General features: G+C 37.6%; 1 protein-coding gene across 1 annotated transcript; it reads left to right on the top strand.

The window, feature by feature from the left end:
- The first annotated feature begins 1,961 nt into the window (after positions 1–1,961).
- Positions 1,962–16,048, top strand: LOC128015762 (myosin heavy chain, fast skeletal muscle-like). Its single transcript, XM_052599864.1, has 41 exons — positions 1,962–2,038; positions 2,255–2,311; positions 2,648–2,854; positions 2,949–3,092; positions 3,171–3,327; positions 3,445–3,472; positions 3,570–3,681; positions 6,871–6,963; positions 7,059–7,122; positions 7,212–7,310; positions 7,457–7,560; positions 7,700–7,838; positions 7,956–8,074; positions 8,188–8,337; positions 8,421–8,591; positions 8,696–9,002; positions 9,138–9,208; positions 9,307–9,394; positions 9,510–9,627; positions 9,981–10,104; positions 10,184–10,320; positions 10,410–10,665; positions 10,773–11,015; positions 11,094–11,270; positions 11,411–11,556; positions 11,667–11,757; positions 11,835–12,224; positions 12,327–12,453; positions 12,552–12,670; positions 12,755–12,951; positions 13,034–13,217; positions 13,311–13,476; positions 13,585–13,709; positions 13,797–14,105; positions 14,183–14,386; positions 14,465–14,590; positions 14,718–14,888; positions 15,277–15,381; positions 15,462–15,557; positions 15,643–15,774; positions 15,916–16,048. The coding sequence occupies exons 3-41, from the start codon at positions 2,657–2,659 to the stop codon at positions 15,934–15,936; spliced, it is 5,808 nt and encodes a 1,935-aa protein (XP_052455824.1). The 5' UTR covers positions 1,962–2,038; positions 2,255–2,311; positions 2,648–2,656; the 3' UTR covers positions 15,937–16,048.
- Positions 16,049–17,083: the final 1,035 nt, after the last annotated feature.

The raw sequence follows: 17,083 nt of genomic DNA, 5'->3' as shown, positions 1-17,083 counted from the left end.
ATATTGAGGCAAAATAGCTCATTTGTCATGTTGCTATTTAACTATATCATGTTATGAATAAACTATACATTTTGAATTTTTACCTCAGTGTGTTTCTTCCGTTCAGTTTATTTGTGCTATTACGCTTGTTTGTTCTGAAGTCTCTCACAAAGTGACAAACCGAGTGAGCCTTAACAGCGCGACCTTGATACCAGAAATATACTATCCATTATCAGTTGGAGTTTATACTGAATGTTGGATAATACAATTAGAAGAATCATTCTCGCGCTTCGATACTTGGCTGGTTATTTTTGTCACTTATGTTTTAATCAGGCTATTTGTCTGGTAAGGCAAGTAAAAAGCATTTAAAATGCTATAGCTCTATCTATATAATAATAATTATATGAATATAATGAAAATGTATACTTATCTGTGGTTCTACTCAACTGTAGGCTACTCAACCCAACTGCATCCACCAAGAGGCTTTGTAAGCAGCTGATCTCTGCATGGTGTAAATGCGGCATCATACTCAGACATTAAACATTAAAGCAAAGCCAATACAAACTCATTTGTCTTTTGCCACAAGAAGCAAAGACGCTGTATTATATTTCAAAGTCCTAAAATAAGAAGCAGAAACAACTTGAAACTATGATACAACTGTCTCATCCAACAACCATTACACCAATCCGCAATCTTTAAAGCCGCACACTTGCAGGCTCTTGACAGACACTAAAACACTTGGATTTTGTTTTGAAATATAATGCAGGAAGTTCAAGACATAATAAATCCCCTGAGCCTGCTGCCATTTGGTTGGTCAAAGACTGCACTGGTGGCTATATTTGCAATTTGTCCAAATAAGAATGTAGTGTTATGGGTGGGTGATCAAGTTTCACATTTTTATTCGATGGAGCCCATTATATCTCAAGAGTAACTCCCCCACAATTTTTAAAGCTTTCTGCTCTTTGCCAGTATGAGATCACCTTTCCAGTGGAAAGACTGACCTTAAGGCTCACAAAGCCTACTTTAAATCAAATCTGGAAGTATTCAGCGACTTCATTTGTAAGTCGCTTTGGATAAAAGCGTCTGCTAAATGATTAAATGTAAATGTAAATGTAAATCTCATGTCACACTTAGCCAAACAGAGAAGGACCATCAGACTAAAGAGGTCCTGATCCACTATTTTAAATCTTAAAAGTGAAAAAAAGGCCATGCACACATTCATCCAGGACTCTCGGCATAGAAAGGTCCAGCTATTAGCACACAATGACTCAAGCTGTTGACATCAAGGATTTTGTCACCACCTTGGACTTTGTTTCATCCCCAGGAGAGGCCTGGTGAGCCTCAGCTGTTCTTAGCGAGGAAGGGCATGATCCTTTGGCATCCCTGCTTGTTTCTTGAAGGGACAGAAGTATACCAATCTGATTTCTTTGTAACATGTCAAATTTGTAAAGCTCCTGCAACTTTATACCAGTGACATTTGAAGTCTTCTCATCAACGAGGTTAATTACTTATTATTGCCAGACATTCATAAGAAGGATTTATGACTGAGGGTTAGTTGTACTGACTTGCGCATTGTGGTTATTGATTTGCTCTCCTTATTTGTACCAGCTGAATACTTCCAGTTAAAAAGAAAAATATGTTGTCCTTGTGGGGTCATGACTCAGGACTCTTGGAATAGTTTTTTTTTTTTTGTTTGTTTTCTCTCTCGATTCATTTTTGTGCATACTGTAACAATGCAAATTTCTGACCAATATAGACAATAAATTCATAACAGTTCAGATTTACATTGAAACACTTAAAATGGGCTAAAAAAAAAAGCTCTACAGATTTCTGTACTACGACAATAACAATTTAAAAAGATAAAACCATCCTGGAACTCCTTCTCATTTTCAAGAGATAAAAATAATACAGTGATGCTGCTGAAGGGGACAAATGGAAGTGGGCAAACAGGACTCATGACCAAAAATGAGATGCTGAAATGTGCTGACAGGACACTTGCGCCTCAGTATAAAACAGGGCTTTCCTGACTCCTCCTTGGGCTCACAACTACACAGCTAAGGTGAGTGTTTGAACGCTAAGCCCCAACGCAGATGGTTTTTCTACGCACAGTTCTTTTTTTTCTATATAAGGATATTTTTAGGCTTTTTATTTCAAATTAAAACATTGTGCTTCTTCTGTGCTACTTTTAAGAAATTATTTTTGCCTTAACTACTTATTTTATAATTTGGGCAAGTTTCAACTAACGGACTAACAACTGGCTTGCTTTTGTTTACAGTACACAGAGGAGGTGAACTGCAACACAATATCAATATCAAGTTGGTGCAATACAAAGGTAAACATGGAGCATCTTTTAAGTGAACGGAACGAAATGTTGCCAATGTGACATACTGACATTTTTGAAGTTGGTTGTGACAATTCATGCATAACTTAATGTTCTATAACAAGGTTTTGTCATTCTCAACCACCATCCCTCAGATATTAATTTTAATTTGTATATATATATATATATGATTCAATACTGTAGAATTTTTGGCTTTGGGTTACATGAAGTACTGGGTTATTTTATACTTTAGCCTAATGTTAAAGGGTAATATCACACTTACAGAATCGTAAATGTTCCTTTGAATATAACTTGCATTACAAACAGTATTAGTTGTTTTTCTTTAAGAGTGCCACTATGGAACCGGAAATGGAGTGTTTTGGCCCTGCGGCCATCTACCTCCGCAAGCCAGAGAAGGAACGACTGGAAGCTCAAAATAAGCCATTTGATGCCAAAACTGCCTATTTTGTGACTGAACCCAAGGAGATGTACCTCAAAGGGGTCCTCAAGAGTAGGGAGGGTGGCAAAGCAACAGTGCAAACTCTGTGTGGCAAAGTGAGTATAAGAGATACTTTATGAAATTTGCCAAATAAATTTTACAGACATCTGCATTGTTTCTTTAATGACTGTAAAATGACTCTCCCTCCAGACCCTCACAGTAAAGGAGGATGACATTTTTCCAATGAATCCCCCCAAGTTTGATAAGATTGAGGACATGGCCATGATGACCCACCTCAATGAACCCACTGTGCTGTACAACCTCAAAGAGCGTTATGCAGCATGGATGATCTACGTAAGTAATCAAATGAACAGAACTGCATACTTTAAATGCATTATGCTATTTTGGTTAAGCTAAAATCCTCTTTTGCAGACCTACTCCGGGTTGTTCTGTGTCACTGTGAACCCCTATAAGTGGCTCCCAGTGTATGATGCTAAAGTTGTGGCAGGCTACAGAGGCAAAAAAAGAGTTGAAGCACCACCTCACATCTTCTCCATCTCTGACAATGCCTATCAGTTCATGCTCACTGGTATGGAAAACCAATGTTTATGGCTGAAGTTCAGTGGTTAAGATTCTTAAAAGATTTGTTTAAAAAAAACTAACTGTGCTTGTATTAGAATGTACTAAATGACTTTCTCTTTTGTAGATCGTGAGAATCAGTCTATCCTGATTACGTAAGTAATTTGATCACAGATGCAAAAGCATTACTGTTTGATGAGCAGAAACTGTGAAGTCTGATGCATGGTATAATATATTGGACCATATTTTCAGTGGAGAATCTGGTGCAGGAAAGACTGTGAACACCAAACGTGTCATCCAGTACTTTGCAACAATTGCTGTATCTGGACAGAAGAAGACAGATGCCATTGCTGGAAAAATGAAGGTATCTATGCTATTTGTTTGCCAATGTGATAATGATGATGGGATTATTAGATTGTATGGTTACAACATCAATCTAAAACAAGCAGTAGAATACTTATTTGAATGGCATCTCTAACACATTATGTATGGAAGCATATGGGTAGCATTATTCAATTTGGGATGTAATATGCAAAATGACAATGCAATATGTAAAATGGCAATGCATTTCTGTATTTACATTTACATTTTCCAATACATTTGTGCAACGTTTGGTGCAAAATGAAAATTAAATTACATAATTTTCATTTGCCATTTACTACACCAGTTTTAAAATGTAAAATGAATATTTATTTTAACGCTTTATAAGTTGCAAAATTAAAATGAAAATGTATTACAGAAATGATTAGATATGTCTAACATGTTAAAGCAAAAACTGTGGCAAAAATATCATTTAAATGCTATTTTTCTTAATTGCATTAACACTCACAGTCAAGACACTTACGATTGCATTTTCATTCGGTGTCCCGCAATGAATGTAGCAAAACTCAATGTGCACATTGAAAATGCATTCCGAGCCGATCACGTGTCCCCGCCCTCGCGCCACGTCAATCATTGTGTGAACAAGGCGGGGCTTACAGAATGTCAGAGACTCAAGTCTCAAGAACAGTGTTGCCAACTTAGCGACTTTGTCGCTAGATTTAGCGACTTTTCAGACCCCCATAGCGACTTTTTTCCAAAAAAGCGACTAGCGACAAATCTAGCGACTTTTTTTTTGACAGACCTTATTTAGTCTCTGAGACTCTCCGACACTGCCGCACGAGCTCTCTCTCTCTCTCTCTTTCTCTCTCTCTCTCTCTCTCTCTCTATTTCTATCTCTATCTCTCTCCCTCTCCCTCTCCCAGCGTGCACACACGCCTCTCTCTCTGTGCATCTGTTATGTTCGGCGAGCAGAGAGGAGAAGCACTTTCAGTTAAAAAATATATTCTGTTGCTTCTAACTCTATTTTACATACAAGTATAGCCGAAATCACAGTACAATCATTATCTTAATCTTATGTGTATGTGATTTCATTAGACATTGTCATAAATAGGATTTGAGAGCTGGTTATGTAGTCTTAATGGACCGCGTTTCATTCATTATAATATTAATTCCGTTGTCGGACAACAGAAACATTAAAATATAATAATTAAAAACTTGTATTGAAAATTTTAGCTGCCTTAAAATGCATTACATGAGCACAGAAAGGGCAAGATAATATGACGCACTTACGTCATGAATATGCTAATTAGCGTGTGACGTCATCTAGCGACATTTAGCGACTTTTCAGTCAGGGTTTAGCTACTTTCCATTGAAAGAAGTTGGCAACACTGCTCAAGAAGAGGATTCAATCAAGTGAGACAACATGGACAAGACAGTTGGTCCGTGTATGTTTTGATCATTTCGGTTTATGGCTTCAATATTTCATTCGGACTTGTGGGCGGAGCTGAAACGCTGCTTTCATCTGATTGGTCGAATCGGATCGGTTTTCATCTGACAGCCTTCAGCTGAAATGTCTGAAACTACACTCACTGTTAATTAGCATAATATTTGAATCAGATGTAGCTGGGCACATAATTCGTGCTGCTGAAACCTGCAAATTATTTCTAGGTTGTAGTATTGTATGAATATTGTCCCACTGATAAAAACAGTGCAAATAGTTCTGTCCCTTTGGATAACAGTAAAGTGGAAATAAATATAGTTAAATTTATGAAATAAAATTAAATAGGATTTTTTGGGAAGGTAAGTCTGGCCAGTTATACAAGCAACACGAGTCGGACGAGTCTAAAGATATGAGCTGAATTGGGTGAAACATTAAAGTTCTAGTCTGTGTCAATTACTCTCATAATAAATAATAATAATAATGTTAACTGTATTTTTCGGTATAAGTTGCATCAGTCCAAAAATACGTCATGACGAGGAAAAAAACATATATAAGTCGCACTGGACTATATGTCACATTTATTCAAGAGCAAGAGAAAACATTACCGTCCACAGCCGCGAGAGGGCGCTCTGGGGTAGGCTACAGGAGCACTGAGCAGCATAGAGCTAATTTTACTATTTTTATTTAGAAATGTAACTATATTCATTTTTACAATTATTTATTAATGTCACACACACACACACACACACACACACACACACACACACATACCTAGTGCCTTATGACTTAAAAGATGAGAGTGGTAAATGTTACAGACATGGAACTGTTCAGTCTATTATTGATTTTAATTTCCACTTCACTGTTATCCAAAGGGACAGAACTATTTGCACTGTATTTATCAGTGGGACAATATTCATACAATACTATAACCTAGAAATAATTTGCAGGTCTCAGCAGCACGAATTATGTGCCCAGCTACATCTGATTCAAATATTATGCTAATTAACAGTGAGCATAGTTTCAGACATTTCAGTGCTTCACTCGCACTGACTCTTATTTTGCCTGAAAGAATGACAAGACCGAGCTGAAGGCTGTCAGATGAAAACCGATCCGATTCGACCAATCAGATGAAAGCAGCGTTTCAGCTCCGCCCACAAGTCCGAATGAAATATTGAAGCCATAAACCGAAATGATCAAAACATACACGGACCAACTGTCTTGTCCATGTTGTCTCACTTGATTGAATCCTCTTCTTGAGACTTGAGTCTCTGACCTTCTGTAAGCCCCGCCTTGTTCACACAATGATTGACGTGGCGCGAGGGCGGGGACACGTGATCGGCTCGGAATGCATTTTCAATGTGCACATTGAGTTTTGCTACATTCATTGCGGGACACCGAATGAAAATGCAATCGTAAGTGTCTTGACTGTGAGTGTTAATGCAATTAAGAAAAATAGCATTTAAATGATATTTTTGCCACAGTTTTTGCTTTAACATGTTAGACATATCTAATCATTTCTGTAATACATTTTCATTTTAATTTTGCAACTTATAAAGCGTTAAAATTAATATTCATTTTACATATTAAAACTGGTGTAGTAAATGGCAAATGAAAATTATGTAATTTAATTTTCATTTTCATTTTGCACCAAACATTGCACAAATGTATTGGAAAATGTAAATGTAAATACAGAAATGCATTGCCATTTTACATATTGCATTGTCATTTTGCATATTACATCCCAAATTGAATAATGCTAACCATATGCTTCCATAATTATGTGCCCACCAGGGGTCACTTGAAGATCAAATCATTGCAGCAAACCCCTTGCTGGAAGCCTATGGAAATGCCAAGACTGTGAGGAATGACAACTCTTCCCGCTTTGTAAGTATGGCCTTCTGTGTGCTTTGATTCTGTAATGGAATTTTTTATACATATTTTCCTGATAAAATTTGTTTTCTTACCTTTAAATTATCTAGGGTAAATTCATCCGAATTCATTTTGGCACTACTGGAAAACTAGCCTCAGCTGACATTGAAACTTGTGAGTCCTTCATTTTTTTTTTGATTTCAACTGACTGATATTATAATAATTACTTTTATTTGTCTGATAATCATCTTACTGATCCATAGATCTGCTGGAAAAGTCCAGAGTAACTTTCCAGTTGTCTGCTGAGAGGAGCTACCACATCTTCTACCAGCTCTGCACTGGCCATAAGCCAGAATTGCTGGGTAAGAAATTGCACATTATTGCATTAAGATCATGTTTTACAATAGTTAATTTGATTTTAATACAATTCTTCTAAAGAATGCAAGACGAAATATTCAATCTTTGAAGTAGAATCAAGTCTTTCTTTCTTGTCATATTCCTTTTGTAGAGGCTCTTCTGATCACCACTAACCCATACGACTATCCCATGATCAGTCATGGTGAGATCACAGTCAAGAGCATCAATGATGTGGAAGAGTTCGTTGCAACTGATGTAAGCAGAAATCAGCTTGTCAAGTAATTTACATAAAAAGAAACATTTTTAATAGCGTTGCATACTCAGCAAAAAAGACTTTAACGTTATTATGTCCGAATCAAATGACAAGAAACACATGATTGTCTCTGACTTGCAGACAGCCATAGATATCCTGGGCTTTACTGCTGATGAGAAAATAGGCATCTACAAGCTGACAGGAGCTGTGATGCATCATGGGAACATGAAGTTCAAGCAGAAGCAGAGGGAAGAGCAAGCAGAGCCTGATGGAACTGAGGGTGTGAATTGAGTCTAAATTCAGCTGTAGAAACATTCATATATGGTTACAATATGAATGAAAACATGTATTATTTTTCTTAATATATTAATAATTTACTTTAAATATTTTTTTCCAGTGGCTGATAAAATCGCTTACCTCATGGGACTGAACTCTGCCGACATGCTGAAAGCTTTGTGTTATCCCAGAGTGAAGGTCGGGAATGAATTTGTGACCAAAGGTCAAACAGTTCCTCAGGTGTGTGCATTTGAAAATGTATAATTAATGATAACATCACTGAATTTTAATGAATAGGCTGTTTTTTAAACAATGCAATGGTATAAAATTTAATTTTCTTTTTTATAAATTAGGTGAATAATTCAGCCATGGCTCTGTGCAAGTCAGTCTATGAGAAAATGTTCTTGTGGATGGTTGTCCGTATCAATGAGATGCTGGACACCAAACAACCAAGACAGTTCTTCATCGGAGTGCTTGACATTGCTGGTTTTGAAATCTTTGATGTAAGTTGACAAGATAAAAAAAATGTGAATCTGGTGCTTTAGATTCTTGGTTCTTATACTGAAATATTTTATGTTCACTACAGTACAATAGCCTGGAGCAGCTGTGCATTAATTTCACAAACGAGAAACTGCAACAGTTTTTCAACCACCACATGTTTGTGCTGGAACAAGAAGAATACAAGAAAGAAGGTATTGAGTGGGAGTTCATTGACTTCGGTATGGACTTGGCTGCTTGCATTGAGCTTATTGAGAAGGTAACAAATTTCAAATTTAGGGCAAAAGTGTTTTTCATAACTGCTTTGCTTTGATTCCTTTTCTTATCTTAAGAAAATTTGCTTTTTTCTTTGGTTTCTTGCAGCCAATGGGTATTTTCTCCATCCTCGAGGAGGAGTGCATGTTCCCTAAGGCAACAGACACAACCTTCAAGAACAAGCTGTATGACCAACATCTTGGTAAAAATGCATGCTTCCAGAAGCCCAAACCTACCAAAGGCAAGGCTGAGGCCCACTTCTCCTTGGTGCACTATGCTGGAATTGTGGATTACAACATCACAGGCTGGCTGGATAAGAACAAGGACCCTCTGAACGACTCTGTGGTTCAGTTGTACCAGAAATCTTCAATGAAACTGTTGGCTCACCTGTATGCTGCTCATGCTTCTTCTGAAGGTCTGTCAAACCAATTCACACATTTATGACTGTAACATTAGGATGCAAATATGAAAATGGAGTTTTGTCAAAAATGTATTTCTGTACATGGCATTGTTTACCAGAGAGTTCTTTACTGTACTGTTTAATCAACAGCTGAATCTGGTGGCAAAAAGGGTGGGAAAAAGAAGGGTGGCTCCTTCCAGACTGTGTCTGCTCTGTTCCGGGTAATGAAGTGGTTTCATTTTACTCCTTAATATTATTTTATTATATTTTATTAAGGGGTACTGGGTGATAGCTTATCTGTTTATTTTTCAACCTTCAGGAGAACTTGGGCAAACTGATGACCAACCTGAGAAGCACTCATCCTCATTTTGTGCGTTGCTTGATTCCAAATGAATCAAAGACTCCAGGTCAATATTTTTTCCATTCATGTTAGAATACAGAAAAGCATGCAATATATTTAAATGAGTGATTCTGTGTTTATAAAAAGTTAAAACAATAATGAAGTTTAACTTTTTATTTTAGGTCTAATGGAGAACCCTCTGGTCATCCACCAGCTGCGCTGTAACGGTGTACTGGAAGGAATTCGAATTTGCAGAAAAGGTTTCCCAAGCAGAATCCTCTATGGTGACTTTAAGCAGAGGTAAATATGTTTTTTAAAAAAATTATCTCATCCTTGATGAATATAGATTTTTCTAAATGAGGGGCATGTATCCACAGCTAGTAATTTGCATGCAACAAATGTACTTTCTCTCACGCACATATATGCTTTTCTTGCATGGCCAACAAGATCTTATAAATGCAATATAACTGGAAATGCATATAAACAGCTTTTACACACAAAAACATGTACACAAGATTAGTGAGTAAGACCAGTACTTCTTACTTCATGTATGTACTATCCAGGTGCAAATTTCAACTTGGTAAGATTCTGAAACCACATTATTGAATTTATTCAAGGTAAATAATGTCATATTTTGAATGACTTTTCTTTAGATACAAAGTATTGAATGCTAGTGTCATTCCTGAGGGTCAGTTCATTGACAATAAGAAGGCTTCAGAGAAGCTCCTTACCTCCATTGATGTGGATCATACCCAGTACAAGTTCGGACACACCAAGGTAAGAATGTTTACAAGACTGCAATCACTGTTGATAATACAGCTGTCACTAACAATGTGAAAACCAACTCAAATTATAGGTGTTCTTCAAAGCTGGGCTTCTGGGTACCCTTGAGGAGATGCGAGATGAAAAACTTGTTATCCTTGTGACCATGACTCAAGCACTTTGCAGAGGCTATGTTATGAGGAAAGAGTTTGTCAAAATGATGGAGAGAAGGTTTGTCTTTGCTTAAAAATATACTTTAGGGGGTAACGCTTCATATTCACACACAGGATCTGACCATTTCTTCTGATTCTATCAATCAGAGAGTCCATCTTCTCCATCCAGTACAACATCCGCTCATTCATGAATGTGAAACACTGGCCATGGATGAAGCTGTATTTTAAGATCAAGCCTCTGCTGAAGAGTGCAGAGACTGAGAAGGAAATGGCAGCCATGAAAGAGAATTTTGAAAAAATGAAGGAGGATCTAACAAAGGCACTTTCCAAGAAGAAGGAGCTGGAAGAGAAGATGGTTTCCCTCCTGCAGGAGAAAAATGACCTGCAGTTACAAGTGGCATCTGTGAGTTTTTCCTGCTGAAAAGATCACAGACAATCTATTCATCTTTATAACATAACAAATACACAACTTAAAAAAATAAATCTAACAAATGATGCTTTTATAAACAGGAAACAGAAAACCTTTCTGATGCTGAGGAGAGATGTGAAGGACTAATCAAAAGCAAGATCCAGCTTGAGGCGAAACTTAAAGAGACAAGTGAAAGATTAGAGGATGAGGAAGAAATCAACGCTGAACTGACAGCCAAGAAGAGAAAACTAGAGGATGAGTGCTCTGAGCTGAAGAAAGACATAGATGATTTAGAGCTTACCTTAGCCAAAGTGGAGAAGGAGAAACATGCCACTGAGAACAAGGTTGATATCTTTAGTAACAGGTAAACGTGTTCTTTTAATCAGGTTACAGTCACTCAAATTATCCCCTGTATCTCTTAGGTTAAAAACCTTACTGAAGAATTGACAGCTCAAGATGAGGTTATTGCTAAGCTGACAAAGGAGAAGAAAGCCCTCCAAGAGGCACATCAACAGACTCTTGATGATCTCCAGGCAGAGGAGGACAAAGTCAACACTCTGACAAAAGCCAAAGCAAAGCTTGAGCAGCAAGTTGATGACGTGAGTTTGAAATGTAACAAATTAGTGCAAACTAGTAGTTATCTGCCTAGTTATTGTTACAACAAGAAGCAGAAATCAAACATTAAATTAATCTTTAAGAGGAAAATAATGGTTACTAATGTTTCACATTTGCGAAACAGCTGGAAGGCTCTCTGGAGCAGGAGAAGAAACTCCGTATGGACCTTGAGAGAGGCAAAAGAAAGCTTGAGGGTGATTTCAAACTTGCCCAGGAATCCATAATGGACCTGGAGAATGACAAGCAACAACTAGAAGAAAGGCTGAAAAAGTGAGGAACTAATAAAACATTGTCATTCTATCCTACTTACCATCGTGATTCAGACCCCTTGTTCACTTTCAGAATAGTTATAACATTTAGTTTTTTCTTTCTTTTAACAGGAAGGACTTTGAGTCAAGTCAACTTCTGAACAGGATTGAAGACGAACAGTCTCTTGGTATTCAGCTCCAGAAGAAGATTAAAGAACTTCAGGTCACTCAAAGTACTACTGAGATTTTATGCTTATTTCTTGTAATTAGCTGTTACTCATTAAAGTTTTGCTACCACAGGCTCGTATTGAGGAGCTTGAGGAAGAAATTGAGGCAGAACGTGCTGCTCGTGCTAAGGTCGAGAAGCAGAGGTCTGATCTCTCCAGGGAACTTGAGGAGATCAGCGAGAGGCTTGAAGAAGCAGGTGGTGCCACCTCTGCCCAGATTGAGATGAATAAAAAGCGTGAGGCTGAGTTCCAGAGATTGCGCCGAGATCTGGAGGAGTCCTCTTTGCAGCATGAAGCGACGGCCGCGGCACTCCGCAAGAAACAGGCTGACACAATGGCAGAACTGGGAGAGCAGATCGACAACCTCCAGCGTGTGAAACAGAAGCTGGAAAAAGAGAAAAGTGAGCTTAAAATGGAGATTGATGACTTGTCAAGCAGTATGGAGGCTGTTGCCAAATCTAAGGCAAGTATTAACATATTCATGGAGTATTGGATGTAAAACAGCACTGTATTGTATAAAAATAAAAAATAAAAAAAATTCATCAAAAAAAATTGTGTTTTGCAGACAAATCTTGAAAAGATGTGCCGTACACAGGAAGATCATTTGAGCGAGTTTAAGACAAAGCATGACGAACATGTACGCCAAATCAGTGATCTAGGTGCTCAAAAGGCAAGACTTCAGACTGAAAATGGTAAGTAGTGTTTTTACAGAAGGGATAATAAAATGACATTCTCAATGTACACACCTATACAACACTACAGTTACTGACCATCATTAAATCTATGCAAGGTGAAATGGGACGTCAACTAGAAGAAAAAGAGGCTTTGGTTTCTCAGCTGACTCGAAGCAAACAGGCTTTCACTCAGCAGATTGAAGAGCTGAAGAGGCAAATTGAGGAAGAAGTCAAGGTAAGGAATTAGCATTTTCTTAATTAATGACCTTATGAACTGAACCTACTGAATAACACTGGAACATTTTTATTGTTTAATAAGGCCAAAAATGCCTTGGCTCATGCTGTCCAGTCATCACGACATGACTGCGATATGCTCAGAGAGCAGTACGAGGAGGAACAGGAGGCCAAATCTGAGCTCCAGCGTGGCATGTCAAAGGCCAACAGTGAGGTAGCTCAGTGGAGAACCAAATATGAGACTGATGCCATTCAGCGTACTGAAGAGCTTGAGGAAGCAAAGTAAAGGAAATCACCTGCTTAGATGTTCTCACAACAAGAAATTAAGCAGTAGCAATGACTAACATTTCATTGTTGCTTTTAGGAAAAAGCTTGCTCAACGTTTGCAGGATGCTGAGGAGTCCATTGAGGCTGTCAATGCCAAATGTGCCTCTTTGGAAAAGACCAAGCAGCGACTGCAAAATGAAGTTGAGGATTTCATGATTGATGTGGAGAGAGCTAATGCTTTGGCTGCCAACCTTGACAAGAAACAAAGGAACTTTGATAAGGTAAAGCAACCGCGTCTTTTGCACATTATTTCACTTGCATTCAATATTGTTGTGATGCACCTCACCATAGGTATAATGTTAAATGTCATAAAGGTCTTGGCAGAATGGAAGCAGAAGTATGAGGAGAGCCAGGCAGAGCTGGAAGGAGCCCAGAAGGAGGCTCGTTCTCTTAGCACAGAACTTTTCAAAATGAAAAATTCTTATGAGGAGGCTTTGGACCACCTGGAGACTCTGAAGAGGGAAAACAAGAACCTTCAGCGTATGTAGAATGATTCACTGCAGAATTATCAGTGATCTTTTCTTTTGCTCTTCTCCAGAATAGTATGTTTCAACCCACTGTTAATCATGCATCCTTTCATGTATACAGAGGAGATCTCAGATTTGACTGAGCAACTTGGTGAAACTGGAAAGACTATTCATGAGTTGGAGAAAGGAAAGAAAACTGCTGAAATGGAGAAATCTGAAATCCAGGCCGCACTTGAAGAAGCTGAGGTAATGTGGTGCTTTTTTTTTTTTTTTTACTGACATTATTTCCACTGTTCTAGCAAACTATTCCCTACAAACTATCCTAATTTCCAGGCGACCCTAGAGCATGAAGAATCCAAGATTCTCCGAGTCCAGCTTGAGCTGAACCAAGTGAAAGGGGAGATCGATCGGAAATTGGCTGAGAAGGACGAGGAGATTGAACAAATCAAGCGAAACAGCCAGAGAATCATTGATTCCATGCAGACCACCCTGGATGCTGAAGTCAGAAGCAGAAATGATGCTCTGAGAATCAAGAAGAAGATGGAAGGAGACCTTAATGAGATGGAGATTCAGTTGAGTCATGCAAATCGCCAGGCTGCTGAAGCTCAGAAACAGCTCAGGAACGTCCAGGGACATCTCAAGGTTTGTTCTGTTACAGCAGTATATCACTATATCTTGATCTGGAATCAGATGATCGAATTATCTCTCGATTGCTTTAGGATGCTCAACTCCATCTTGATGAGGCTTTACGAACACAAGCGGACATGAAAGAGCAGGTTGCTATGGTTGAACGCAGGAATAACCTGATGCAGGCAGAGATTGAGGAGCTGAGATCTGCTCTGGAGCAGACAGAAAGAGCTCGCAAAATGGCTGAGCAGGAACTTGTGGATGCCAGTGAGCGAGTGACTCTCCTACACTCCCAAGTAAGAAGAATAATTTGTATTTTCTTAAGGGATAACTCAAAATCAAAATTATTTTTAACATTTTTTCTATGTCTTCAGAATACCAGTCTTATTAACACCAAGAAGAAACTGGAAGCAGATCTTGTTCAGATTCAAGGTGAGATGGAAGATGTAGTCCAGGAAGCACGCAATGCTGAAGATAAGGCAAAGAAAGCAATAACTGATGTAAGTAAAAAAACTGTTCACTTATAAGTTGTGTATATTTTGATGTTTTTTTAATTTCTGTCGACTACTAATTTACACATCCTCCTTAACCAAAGAAACTGAATTTCTGAATAAAAAATTATTCCAGGCCGCCATGATGGCAGAGGAGCTGAAGAAAGAGCAGGATACAAGTGCACATCTTGAGAGGATGAAAAAGAACATGGAGGTTACAGTCAAAGACCTGCAGCACCGTCTGGATGAGGCTGAGAGTCTGGCCTTGAAGGGTGGAAAGAAGCAGCTCCAGAAACTGGAAGCTAGGGTAGGTGGCTATACACATGGTACAATACATTTTTAGAGACTTAACATTGGCTAATTTTGAAGATGAATGATGACATCAATATAATTAATGGTTTAAAAAGTGGGTGGACGGACTGAATTATTCAACGCACTTAAGGCCTTGAGCCGAAATGTTGATGTTTTGTCCTGCTGGTGATATATGTAAAATAAGATGTTAAAATAAGACTATTTTTGTGAGTTCAGATCATGGTTTCATATAAAAAGGTAATCAAATAAATTGACCAAAATAAAGTATTAAGAGATGAAAGATTGTTGTGCAAACGGTTTTGTTGAATGTACACATGGCACATTCATTTACTTTATCACAAGCATAAAGTCAGGAATCATTTTAATTATAATCTGTATTTCAGGTTCGTGAGCTTGAGGGCGAAGTTGAAGCAGAACAGAGACGCTGTGCTGAAGCTGTGAAAGGAGTCCGCAAATATGAAAGAAAAGTGAAGGAACTGACTTATCAGGTACTTCATGAAACAAAAATATATACTATATGTAGATATGATAAATGGTCCAATTAAGGCATTATGTTTTCCTGACACAGACTGAGGAAGATAGGAAGAATATCATCAGACTGCAAGACCTTGTGGACAAACTTCAACTGAAAGTCAAGGCCTACAAGAGACAGAGTGAAGACGCTGTGAGTAATTTTAAAGTTTGAAATATGGTACACTACAAAATATTCTGGCTATGATAAACCTAAACAAGTGTTATTTCACTGACAGGAGGAACAGGCCAACACTCACCTGACCAGGTTCAGAAAGGTGCAGCATGAGCTGGAGGAAGCTCAGGAGAGAGCGGACATTGCTGAGTCCCAGGTCAACAAGCTGAGAGTTAAAAGCCGTGAACTCGGGAGGGTAAATATCACACTTTTATTTTATTTTATTATTTATAAACAAAATTTTGTGCATAAGCATTTTAAACAGAATCTACAATATGAAACAATATTATGCTCATTTGATAATATTTGTTTTCAATTATTTTTCATTTGTTTACAGGGTAAAGAGGCTGAGGAATGAACCTTCTGAGAAAGAAGAGAGTGGGCAGAGAAAGAAGAACTCATATAATATGAAATCCTTGTAAAATGTCCACGAAAACCAGTAACTAATAAAAAAGCTCATTTGATGTGTATTTGTGTTTTGTTTAATGAAATATTTGGTTACATTTGTATAGCTTTAATGTTATTTTTTTAAAATAATAATAATTTAAAACACTGGTTAGATCTGTATCTATGTGTGTTCACCTGACAAAAATAAAAATGCTAGTTCTACATGATTCCAACAAAATTAGTTTTTGCCCAATACATACGTGGGAATACAAATGAACTGAAAGACATGTATAATTCTTCTATAGAAAAACCTACTGAGAAAAACAGAGGTTTAAAAACTCCATAGCTATGACAGAATTAGCCATTACTTACCCTAACGCCATGTGAGCATCCAGCAAATGGGTCATTCTTCAATTGCGGTGGCAAGTGGTGTCCCTCTACTTTACTACTTGTTACTAGTGACGTACATAGAGATGGGCAAAAGATTTGAAATCTATAACGACTAGTTTCAGCGATTCAGAGTCGACTCCTTACTTTAGAAGCCAATAACTTTATAAATCGTGTACTTTTTGGTTTAATCACTTTGCACATTGTTTACACTGATGGACAGCTACATCATACACTGTAATACAGGTAATTTTTGATTTCCCATCTGTGTGGCTCTTTAATATGTTTGTGTTTGTATTGTATTTTATGGTTTTATTTTACCTGTACAGGATTGTTGCAAAATATACTGACAACATATTATGAGAATCTGTTTGCAAAATGTCAAATGTTAAAACAGAAAAGTGTTTTTTTCTTTTTTTTTTTCTTTTAAGAAAACAACCTAATTTCTAACAACCTAATGTTTACACATAGATTGTGTAGTCACTTTAAGAGCATGACGGGGTGAAATCTGACCTCAGCTCTCAAGTACTGAGGGCCTTTCCCAAACCTTCATGCCAAAAATACCAAAACATAAGCATTGCAAAGACAATAAGCAAACTGACAATATATATAGATATATAAAACTTTCTAAACATGCTGTAATAACAATTAATGTTCAGTTGTCATTATTTTTTTCTTGTTTCCCCCATTCGGTAGTTTGACAAATCATGGTCTATAATTAGCTCTGTTTC

Source organism: Carassius gibelio, chromosome A6 (assembly GCF_023724105.1).
Source record: "Carassius gibelio isolate Cgi1373 ecotype wild population from Czech Republic chromosome A6, carGib1.2-hapl.c, whole genome shotgun sequence".
Lineage (NCBI taxonomy): Eukaryota > Metazoa > Chordata > Actinopteri > Cypriniformes > Cyprinidae > Carassius > Carassius gibelio.
Note: the sequence above shows the minus strand (reverse complement) of the source record. Positions and strands in the feature narration are given on the sequence as shown.